Source organism: Bactrocera tryoni, chromosome 2 (assembly GCF_016617805.1).
Source record: "Bactrocera tryoni isolate S06 chromosome 2, CSIRO_BtryS06_freeze2, whole genome shotgun sequence".
Lineage (NCBI taxonomy): Eukaryota > Metazoa > Arthropoda > Insecta > Diptera > Tephritidae > Bactrocera > Bactrocera tryoni.
Genome location: NC_052500.1, coordinates 70,696,772 through 70,708,843, shown reverse-complemented (window position 1 = coordinate 70,708,843; position 12,072 = coordinate 70,696,772). Strand labels below are relative to the sequence as shown.

Sequence of the window (12,072 nt, the reverse complement as noted above, 5' to 3'; positions counted from 1 at the left end):
TTCAAGAGCCCGTAGACAATTGGATTGGGAAGATCAAGCGGCTTCAGTTCTGTAGTTCACGAGCTGTATTTTGTACACTTTCAATTTAAGATCTCGACGAAAAACGCGTCAAATCGTTTCATACGTCAGTCCGAGTTGACGGCGAAAAATATTAAAAACATTATGCAATTTTTCCCAAGCCACTGCTATTTTTTCGAACATGGTTGTATAAGCAGCGTACTCTCTCGTTTCATTGCCTTTTCTGCATTATTTTGGTGATTTTTTTTAACTTTTTTATTTTTTTCTATTTATGGGGTTTTTCTCTACCATAAGCAATCAGGGTCACTGATTTGTATGTTAGGTGCATGGTAATGTTATGCTAAGATAGTGGAGAACAAGAAGAAGCATACTGTCACACACATAAAAAAAGAAACATATGTATATATACATATATGTATATACATGTATACATATGTAAACATTAAATACGTAAATGTGTACAAAATTTAACCAAAGAATTGTAGTGAAAATTAATATTAAAAAAAAAAACAACAACAACAAGTGCTAAAACAACATGAATGCAACAACACGCCTAAATTCAGCAAATAATTTCGCAAATTGCAACAACCACATAGAGTCGAACTTTGGCAGTGCAAAATCCAGCAGCAACAACAACATCTACAAACGCATACCTGCAGTAACAACAACAACAAAAACAAAAACAACACATTCCTATAGCGACAACAATACCAACAACAATCTGCCGCTACAACAAACCGCCAGCAACGGAATAGCCGCAGGCCAACAACAGCAACGACTGTGTTCACCAGCACCGGCTGAGACGGCGACAAGCCGAGAATGTTCCAGCGTTGCATACAGCACGTTGACAACAATGCGACTGGTGGGGGCCAAGGAGTCGAGCGCGGCGGCGGCCGATACCGAGGAGGCGAGGACTAAATTGATGCCAGCAACGGCAATTAAAATCATCAGCGTCAATAATAGCAAGAGCAACAATAACAATACTAAAGCGCATAAGAACTTAAGCAGCAACAATAAAAACAATCACAACAACAACAACAACTTGGACAACAACATCAACAAATCAACAACGAAATCGACAGGAACAACTGGTGCCAAATTAGACTCATCGATGTTGATTAATGCTCGCAATCAATTGTCGACAATAACAACAACAACGTCTGAACGGCGACAACAACAAGAACAAATGGGACAACAACAAACAGAACACATGTTGTCCATAACAAGGGACCTCAATCAAATCAATTTAAAATCATCACTTTACGCCGAACAACAAGTACACAACGCCAACAATAACAACAACAAGCACAATTGTAGAGGCAACAAGCAGCAGGAGCAGCAGCAACAAAATAGCTTGAGTACAAACGTCAGTAGCGACAACAACAATGGTAGTAGTAATAATAAGCACAGCAGTGCGGGTAATAATAATAGGCAAAAACAACAACAACAAATCATAAATTGCAACAACAACAACAGCAGTAAGGACTGTGATCAAGCAATTGACAAGAACAAAAACACGCACAACAACAGAAGAATAATGAAAAATTACGACAACAACAACAACAACAACAGTAAGGGGAGCAATGAGCCACAGCCACAACAACAACAACAGCAGCTGATAACGCTAACAATAGCGAAAGCTGTGCAAACGGAAACGAAAGCGATGGTCAGTGAGAAAATAAGCACAACAACGAAAGTAAACACAACTACAACCACAACAACAACAACACCGACACCGACAATTGAAAGAGCGAAAGCCAAGTCGACAAAGCTTACGCTACGCAAATCATTCTCCACACCCGCTTCATTTAAGATTGCTGACGTTGCAGCCGCGATGAGCCAGAGCGGCGGCAGCATGATGATTGCCTACAACAACAACAACAATAGCAGAGCAAGCGAGAGCTATAGCAAAAGCGTGAGTAAAGCGTTGCCAAAGTCGGAGCTGTTGAGTGGCAAGAAAAGTGATAGTGATGGTGGTGGTGATGTTGTTGTGGGCGGTGGAGGTCATGTACGCGGCGCTGCCACATGCACAATGCAGCCAGCGACGCAGTCTGCTGTGGCATCGCCAAAAGTAAACTTTGCACCATCGCCGGCAATAATCACCAATGCGACACAGCGCGCTAATGCTTCAATTGAGTCAATAACTACAGTAGCAAAAACAACAGCGACAACAAAAACAAGTACAACAACAACAATAAGCGCATCACCGCAGCTTGCCACAGTGGATGTCGCAAGGCGTTCGCAGACTGCCGCGCATGCCTCGCATGCCTCGCAACAAGACCCACCACAAGAGCGACAGCTGCAGCAACAACAACAACAACTACGGCAACAACAATACCAGCAGTCAAGCACGAAATCAGTAAAAGCGAAAGATAATGATAATCAAGTCATTTGCGGCCACAAAAGTATTTCGAATGATGGCAATGTTGTTGCTGTTGCCGACACGACAACCACCTCGTCGCCGTTGCCGCTGTCCCCCGTTAGCTTCGATTTGGATTTGCGCTTCGGTTGTGCGCATTACAAGCGCCGCGCCATGTTTGTGGTAAGTTTTTCCTGATTATTGTATAATAGTTTTTATTTCGACTTTCGAGTTTTAATTTCGTCTTCGTGCGCCACAACTTGTTGCTGTGAGTTGTACTTACATTTTTTTTGTTTTTGTTCATCTATTGCTTTTGCGCTCGATTTCTATTTGTTAATCGGTTCACTTGTATGTTTCAGCATTCGAATGGAGACGCCATTCAGGCCAGTTCGAAACTGGGTTGACTTGGCATGCAAATATATACATCGATCTTTGGTAATTAGTGATGCCGCGCGGTTTCGTTAATGCTTCCCTTTCCTGCCATATTGAATTCGATATTGCTATGCTTTTCGAGTTTCGAAATTTAATTATTCGTTCGAAAACTTCCTATTTGACCCAAAAGTTATGCGCGGAACCGTAACTTAATTCTTCGAATCATAAAAATATATTTAATTTATACCTGTCTTGCACTAAATATAAAACAGTATGTTTGACTAAGTTTGAAAGTTGACTGACCTGTCTAAACTCTTTTTAGCGAAATTTGCAATTTTGGTACTTTGTGATGCCATATAAAGTTTCGAATCTTTTCTGCCGTATTGGTATGTTTTTTGAGTTTCGAAAACTCGATTATTCGTTCGAAAACTTTTTAAAAGGGCCTAACTAAGTTCTTCGAATCACAAAATTATTTGAAATATGCCGACGATGCTTTTCACAGCTCTACCGAGTAAAAATAATAAAAAATAAGTTTTTGGAGAAAAGAAGTATGTATATGCTGAGTGAATGTCTAAATATTTTGAGGTTATGTTTGCAAAACTTTAGATTTTGGTATTCTGTCATTTAAAGTTTCAAATCATATTTCTCTTTATTGCCTTGCCGCTTGCGAAACTTGTATGAATGTACTAAAGTTTTCGAATTTCGGGCGAAAACTTTATATCTGACTTAGAAAGTACGTGGGGAGCTCTAACTCAGCCAGTTCTTCGATACATAAAAATGTTTTTGAGACATACTTTCGAAGTTTTTTGTACTCGGGTTTTTCGAAAGCATATATATCCAAACGAAGTAAAGTTATATATAAATGATTAGCGAGATAAGCTGAGTAAATTTAGCCATGACCGTCTGTTTATCTGCAAATACATAATTTGATCCCTCAGTTGTTGAGATATCGATATAAAAGGTTTCACAAATTATTTTCGTTCCTAGAAACTGCTCATTTGTTAGAACCACCTATATCGGACTACTACGGCATATACCCGGCTGTCACGTATGTATACTGCCCGTTAACGCCTTTTATAGAAAACTTTCTTGCTTGACAATATGTCATCATGAAATTAGAGATTATAGTTTAAGCCAATGCGACAATCTCAGAATAAATTGTTCAGATCAGACCTCCAGAGGGTATAGCTGTCATACAAACTGACCGATCAAAATCAAGTTCTTGTATGAAAAACTTTATTTGAGTAGATATCTTAACGAGATTTTGGCATAGACTATTGCCCAAAGCAACACCATTATCTCTGAATAAGTTATTCAAATCGGATGACTATAACATATAGTTGCCATACAAACTGATCGAACAAATTCAAGTCTTTGTATGGAAAACTTTTTTTATTGACAAAATATCATCACGAAATTTGGCGTAGAATATTTTCCAAATCAACACTATAATCTCCGAGCATATTGTTTAGATCGGGCCACTATAACATATAGCTTCCATACAAACTGACCGATAAAAGTTAAAGGTCTTCTTATGCATTTTATGCCATAAGAAATGCACCTGTGAGGGATATTATAGCTTCGGTGTAGCCTTTGTTAACGTTTTTTCTTGTTTGACTACAGTTTTGCGACATTATGTGGTCTGCCTACATACTGAAATATCCTGGCAGTAAAATCACTCATACGCCCCGTCTAACACGACTTCCTTTTTAACTGGCTCACTGTGGGCAAGAAATAGTAAGACTTCTTTTAATTTCGCGCAAATTATAACAATTTTTTCTAAAATTAAAAAAAAAAAAGTTGGTTCTAGTGTATTAGGGGCAAGGTAATCCACTTTGAGTGCGACGAGATAGATTTTGAATAATAAATTAATAATTTTAAATTATGAACAAAGTCTTACTATTTTTTTGCTCATACTAGTACGTACTATTGAAGAAATATAATACATTTTTTTTCATTAAAATATGTGCTACATATTCACCTCACATTCATAAATCACATTCACAAAAACATATATAATTAAGTCAACACTTTCTTATATTTTGAAGATATATGAACGTGTAATTAGCAGAATTTGTTTTGCCTTAAGCATTTAAATGCGCGATATACAAATAAAAATATTTGAAAAGCTTAACTTAACTTTCACGGAAGTAAATGTGCATCTTCATCATGAGTAATTACGCTTTCCAACAGCAGCAGTAGTAGCAACAGCTGCTGAGAGCGGCGCTACACAAACAACCGGCTGAAACCCGAATTTAGTAACTTTTCACGAACGCTAGCGAAAAAAGCCACACAATTTCTGGCTGTAACGAGTTCACAACGTGCTTATGTACATATTTATATACATACATATATATTTTATATATAAGTTACATACTCAACTGATTAGATGTTACTACTTATTTTACTGCAACTCATTATGAAGAGTGTTTTTTCTTCAGTTTCATAACCTAATGAGATATACCTAAATACTCGTATATATTTTTATAAAGCATTTTATGCAACGAAAGATAGTCTTAATGTGAGCACTAGGGTGGTAGCTATGTATTTAAATATTATTTAACATCCACTACAATACTAGATCTTAGCGCAAAGGTTAGGTTAGATTGGCCTTGAGCGAGCATAGACCAAAAATATATCGATATTGTTGTTCGATATGAGTATTAGCTGCGAAAGGGGTCTTCTAGAAATACAACGTTTAGTATTCACCTATACCTACCCTACTTACCTACCTGGACTACTGGGAGAAGCAACAAAGTTACTTTGGTGCAGTTTTGATAGTGGGTAAACCAAAAAATTTCTAGAACTAGAAAAATAGATATATTTTTTATGGCATGAAAGGGAATGAAATAATCTTTAACTTGATTTTGATTGATCAGTGTGTATAGAAGATATATGCTATAGTAGTCCCATAGCCTATATTAGTAATAAACTTTACTAAGGGCAAGCAGCTCAGTAGATCGCCTACATTATTCACTAGGCAAGAAAGGTATCGTCGACGCTTAAGAGCTGGTCGTTGTTGTTGTAGCGGCAGAATTCTGCCCAGTTGAGAGTTCTTTGCCGGATAAAAATCTGGGTCCGTTCCGGTTACATAGACCCGACTTCGTGGAAACGGTACTCAAGAGCTGGTCATTGATCAACACCTACTAAGCAACACGCGAGATCCGTAGGTCAAATGCTAAAATGCAAGATGATAAAAAGGTCCTATGTGAGTAGAGGACTGTCGCTCTCTCTTGCTAGCTCATCAGCTTTGCAGTTTCCAGCGATTACGGTATGAACAGGTACCCTAGTGAGAACATAGACTACTGGACCGAATTTCAGCGCATAGTTTGCGAGCTCAAAACTGATATAGTCACTCAGCAGTCGTAGTGAATGCTCACCGTTCTGAAAGAAGCTGCACTTCGGACCTGTAAGTTTACTGCTGCCTTAAAAGCAGCCTCTTTTACTTGAAAAAACAGTAGTCTACAGTAGTCAGGTATCCCAAAGCTAAGCTTAAGAGAAAGCTCCTATAGAAGACTCTCCCTCCAACTTTCGCTCCTAACTTCGATGCATCCGTAAAAAAGCTCACTGTGCTTCTTCCCCAACGACTTCTCCCCATACAAATTTCCATTGTCGGTATATTAGTGGAGCAGCAGACACCAGGACTAAGCTCACGCAGTGGTCCCAATTTTCACGTATGCAATTAAAGGAGGGGCGATCTCTTGGGTAAAAAAGGATATCTGCAAAATATTAGAATGACATTTCAAATCTGAGGAATATTTTCGCATATACAGACAGACAGACGTGTATGACTAAATCGACTCCGCTCGTCACACTAATAATTTATACTTTATAGGGTCACTGGAGTAATCCCTGGTTCTTTTGGGTGTTACAAACTTCGTGGCAAACAAGGCTTATGCCTACAGCAAGTTGAATTTTAGATATTTAGGCAAAAACTTCCGTTATTGAAGTTACCGGTTACCAGTTCTACGAAATCTTCATATTATGCACCTACGGCGCCATCTGTGTGCCATTTATGACACTATTTTATCTACCTCTCTATAAATCACAACCGTAATCATTGTAAAATATAAGATTACATGTTGAAAAAGCAAAAAGTAATCTCCCTGATTATATCTGACTTTTGCGAGGTCTCTATTTACAACTTCTCTAACACCTTATATGCGACCTATTTAAGGAAATAACCTTTATCCACATACCTATAAATTAAATGCTAATTAAACTTTCATTTCAATTACTTTTCTCGGAAAAAAAACCGACATATTAGCCATATAAAAGTTGTCTCTACAAATACACATTATCAGCTAACTGAGCGCCGACCTCAGCCAGTATAATCTCCCATTGAATATCGTATTTGCACAATAAACAAACATTTTACAGTAATGCGCGAGCAACGTCGCTTGACTACAATGAAAGATAGAGAGACAGAAAACATAACAACAGCGATAGCACGAAAGTAATTTTTACTTTTTTTTATGCACTACTACATGCTACTTAAATACGAGGTCAGTTGGATCAGTTGTTGACAATTTGAATTTTCCATTCAGTAACTTAAAATGCAACACTGTAACTGTCAATTAGAAGCGGGCCTCTTTTACTTGAGAGACTGCAGACTGCAAAGAAGTTTTTAACTTGCTGCTGTACCTGCTTAGTTGGAGTTTGACAGACACTGAAATGAGGTAGGGTGGTTGGGTAGATGTTTGACGACGCACATAGGCTTTTAGGAGGCCAATTGTGAAACCACCAGGACTAAAATCACTCACTTCTCTCTTACTTCTGTACTCCTGATAAAGTTCATCAGTACAAATAGTTTTATTTGTGGAGCCTCAGAGACATCGTCAAGAAACCCTTTGCCAATAGCTGCGATTATTTTCCCCGCATTCGCTTAAAAGATATTCTATAGTCTCTTTTTCTTGTTCCTTCTGACATCTTTTACAATAGTCTTTGTAGGGTGTTCCCAGTCTATAGGCATTTCTGCCAATATGACCGTGACGTGAAAGCACTCCTACCAAAGTTCTTATGTCATCCTTTTTGAATTTTAATAGTCTGCACAACCCATATTCCATTTCTGCCAGGCTTACCTACTTGTTGAGGAAGTTAGATATTATCTCTACCGAAACTCACCGATATCTATAACCTGTTTGTCGATTTAAAATCTACAAGTAGCCAGGGGCCCATAACTTCCCTCTTTTACGGAATCTTATTATAGGGTTATGCTTACTTTGGCTGTTTCCATTTACCAGGGATATCACTATGTCCCGGAACCCCTTGCACAAGGGATGTTAGATCCAACAAGAGATCATGGCATTCGCTTCTATAATAAAACCCTAAGAGATTTCATTGATTTCAATGCCTTTCGCTATCTGTATTTCTTCTTTGTCAGAAAATCTCCGCATGCAGTGGTCTGGGAGTCTGGAAAGCAATTCTGACATCTAATTTTGCTGAAGAGATACCAACACTAACTTGATAATCTAGTTTAGACACACTCGTATAGATACTTATCTCTGCAAACCGGTCCACCTCAAGCCTTTCCCAATCTTCTCTGGAGCGAAGGCAATATTGTGGACCGAAATTTAGTTTGATTCTATATTATTTCGAAAATATTATATGTGGCAATGGCTTAAAAACTAGTGACTTCGGACATTTGAGAGTAAATGTGTTTCTGCGGATGTATTCTCCAAGCGTCATATTTATCGTAAAAATAATCAAAAGATACTGGATAAATATTGTGAGGATCTATGAGCTTTAATTTAAAGATGGTTCGTGAATTCAGGTCACCCTAAAAATCTTCAAGGAATCCTAGATACTGAAACAGTTAGGTTATATAAACTAGGAAGCTCGTTGGATCTCTCAAGAGTGAGACTTTTTTTGAGCTGACCATATGTCCTCATATTGTCGAAAAAACGTTTGCATACTTTCGAACTCATCTTAACCAAGACTTGAACACACTTTCAACCCTCTTGCCTACAATCGCAATATTTAGTCGACTTTGATTTCGGAAGCCACTGACGTACCGAGCTTTCCACATACATCACCTCAAGTAGTTACATTCCGTAACCACATATGTAATTACGTATGTGCTGTAATTATTAATTTAGCCTTATGCGATTTATGCGCTCGCAGTTACATACATACATATGTATGTACTTATATATCTCCATTTAATGTTACGGTACATTGAACTATATGTATGTATGTAAATAAATACATAAGTATATACTATGCCAGCAGGTCAAGAACTGCAAATTCTTATTGAGCTAAATTTTGTGTGGCTACAAAAATGAAAAAAAAAATTTGCAAAATAATTGATAGATTGCTTGTTTCGGCCAACTAATACTTAGAATCCACTTGAGACATTTTACAAATTATACTTCAGCACAAGAGTTTTGCAATATTCCTTTCGATGGAGTCTAAATGGAAATAAGATTTGCTAAAGCTGCTAAAAAATTGTCTCACTTCTGCTCCAAACTGATGAATAATCGGAAATATCGGACCTGCTGGTATATTGGTTACAGTTTTGGTCACTGGTTTTCTTTCGAGATCATTCGAATATTTTATTGTTCCATTTAGATTCGGAAACCGGAGACTTCTAATGCAGAGATTTGTAAAGCAGGATCTTCCAAATTCTTGTGTCTTTGATTTAGATTTGGTAGCCAAAGACTTCTGAAGCATGCAAAGATTTCTGAAGTACGAACTATTGAAAACTTGGGTGTTCGATTTAGATTTAGAAGCCAAAGACTTCTGAAACAGGATAATCTGAATATTTTGCTGTTCGCTTTAGATTCGAAAGCTAAAGGTTTTTCTTTCGAATACTTTGCTATTCGATTTATAATCGCAAGTCAGAGTCTTCTTCTTCTAAATACTTTGCTGTTCTATTTAGAGTCGGTAATCAGACTCTTCTGAAGCAGGAATACTTTCGGATACTTCGCTATTTGATTTCTAATCGAAAACTCGAGACTTTTGAAGCAAAATCATCTGAATACTTTCTTGTTCGATTTAGACTGGGAAGCCAGAGTCATTTTAACCAAAATTTTCTGAAAATGTTGCTGTTAGTTTTAGATTCGGGAGTCAGGACTTCTGAAGCAGGACCTCCTGAATACTTCGCTATTCGATTTAGATTCGGAGGTCAGAAACTATTGAATCAGGATCTTCTGAATACCTTGCTGTCCGATTTAGATTCAGAGGCCAGAGACTTTTGAAGCAGGATCTTTTGGAGACTTTGCTTTCAATTTAAATCCGGAAGCCAGAGACTGTTGAACCAGGATCTCCTAAATACTTTGTTGTTCGATTTAGATTCAGAAGGCAGAGACTTTGAAACAGGATCTTCTTAATAATTCGGTGTTCGATTTGGAATTGGAAGACATACTCTTCTAAAACAGAGACTTCTGAAGTAGGATCTTCTGTACACTTTGCTGTTCGATTTATATTGGGAAGCCAGCCGGCGGCCTGCTTACAGTTCTTATGAGTTTTGCGTTAATTCCTACTTTATTATATTATATTTTGGTCAATCAAATGTGGTTAAAAAACGACAAAGCCAAAGGTACTAGAATCCTAGTTAATATAAACACCAACTGAGCAATTTTGACCGGTTTGCCAAAAGAACGCAGAATTTTAATACAAACATTTATTATCTCCTTCAAATAGGTTAAGTCAATACCAGGACGCTAACGGTTAATCCAATTTTCCATACGTTTGTTATAAGCATGTTGAGTCGATCCGTAAGAGATGTTGAGATCCTCTAACAGAGGTGAATAGACGACTCGCATGAAACAAGTTTTTATGGCTTTACGACCTTCACCGAATGCTTTGCGCCACTCAAATACTTGTGTTGGTTTTAAAGTAGTTATTTGAATGGATCAGTTCGGGTCAAATTTCTTAAGACGATATAGACAACTTTTAAATCCCTAAATCCCTACTCCCATAATGAGTCAGACATTCATGGCGTTGACACCTCCTAAGAAATGAAAAATGACCCGTAAAGACAACATATCACATACAATGTCTCAAGTAGACAGCAAAATGAGCAATAAAGGCAGATAGAAGAAAAAGACAAAATTGATAAGGAAACGCTTTATCGCTTGGAAGCTCATAGTGCGGAACTGTTTTGTACATAAACGCGCGCTGTCGAGCGATATAGTTAATAACAAAAACCAATCCTAAAATAAAAAAAATAAAAGAAATCAAAATAAGAAGTTTTTTGTTGTATTTTTATTTATAAATAGCTCTACAGAAATGAAGCAAAAAGAACCGGACTTAAATATCAAATGAAAGGGTATAATAATCAAATGAAAAGCTTACATAAAAACGTGTTTCTTACATTTCCATATATTTGGTTGTACCCAAAACTGTTGGATTTTTGAAAGAAGGTCAACTACAATGCCTAATATGTGCCTTGATTAACAAAATTTTTAAAATTTACTTAACAAATTTGGTGTTAACACCCACTCAACTTAATATCTTGTGTTTGAGAGCAAAGTGTCTTTACCTTCTTTTAATGACCATGAGCTTTCATTATAATCAATCAAATCAGTAGCTAATACCCTGTATAGATTTCACACAGTTAGATGTAAAATTGACCTAGTTTATAAACAGTTAAGTGTTACAATTTAGACCATATTTAAGCAGCTCCATTAGTTGAGCTTTTATTCAATTGCCGATATTGTAGCGACAGCTTAAATTTAGCCAATAGTTCCAGTGAATCTGTTCCACCTAGTTAAAATCGACCAGTGTGATTCAAAAACACTTGATTTCGAATTTCACTGCCTTTAATATTTACAACATTTTGTTTGGTTGTAATCTATTTTTATTTGCATTCTAATTGAGCACACTTTTTAATTTTTGTTTAGGAAATTTTACATCAATAATTATTACTTAAAAATAATAATTAAACAATAATTCATAATTACTGCTTTGTATGATAAATTGAGCAGAATATGTGGTTAAATAAAGCCATCTTAATTGTTTAATTAGTTGTCTGTTTTGACGTGGTAATAAGCGGCTAAGATAATAAATTAGAAAATTTTCTCAACTACCAAACTGACTCAATTACTAAATTTATTCAATTAATAAATTCACTCAATATTTAAATTGACTCAATTAAAAAATTCACTCAATTATCAAATTGACTCAATTACTAAATTGACTCAATTATCAAATATTATCAAATTTCCTCAATTGCTAAATTTACACAAATATCAAATTACCTCAGTTTCTACATTTCCTCAATAAACTCAATTATAGAACTTAAATTGACTCAATAAAAAAATTCACTAAATTATCAAATTGACTCAATTACTAAATTGACTCAATTATCAAATATTATC

General features: G+C 36.6%; 1 protein-coding gene across 3 annotated transcripts in view; it reads left to right on the top strand.

The window, feature by feature from the left end:
• Nucleotides 1-466: 466 nt before the first annotated feature.
• LOC120768651 (putative uncharacterized protein DDB_G0289263) overlaps nucleotides 467-12,072 on the top strand; it is a 30,511-nt gene continuing 18,905 nt past the window's right edge. For 2 of the 3 annotated variants that reach the window (XR_005704791.1, XM_040095422.1), the window contains exon 1: nucleotides 468-2,560. Coding sequence is in view for 2 of the 3 variants with exons in the window: in XM_040095422.1 (XP_039951356.1) it covers nucleotides 554-2,560 (2,007 nt within the window). In the remaining variant the exon portion in view is untranslated. Of the gene's footprint in view, nucleotides 2,561-12,072 lie in introns of all 3 variants that reach the window. The other variant, XM_040095423.1, reaches the window with a different exon arrangement.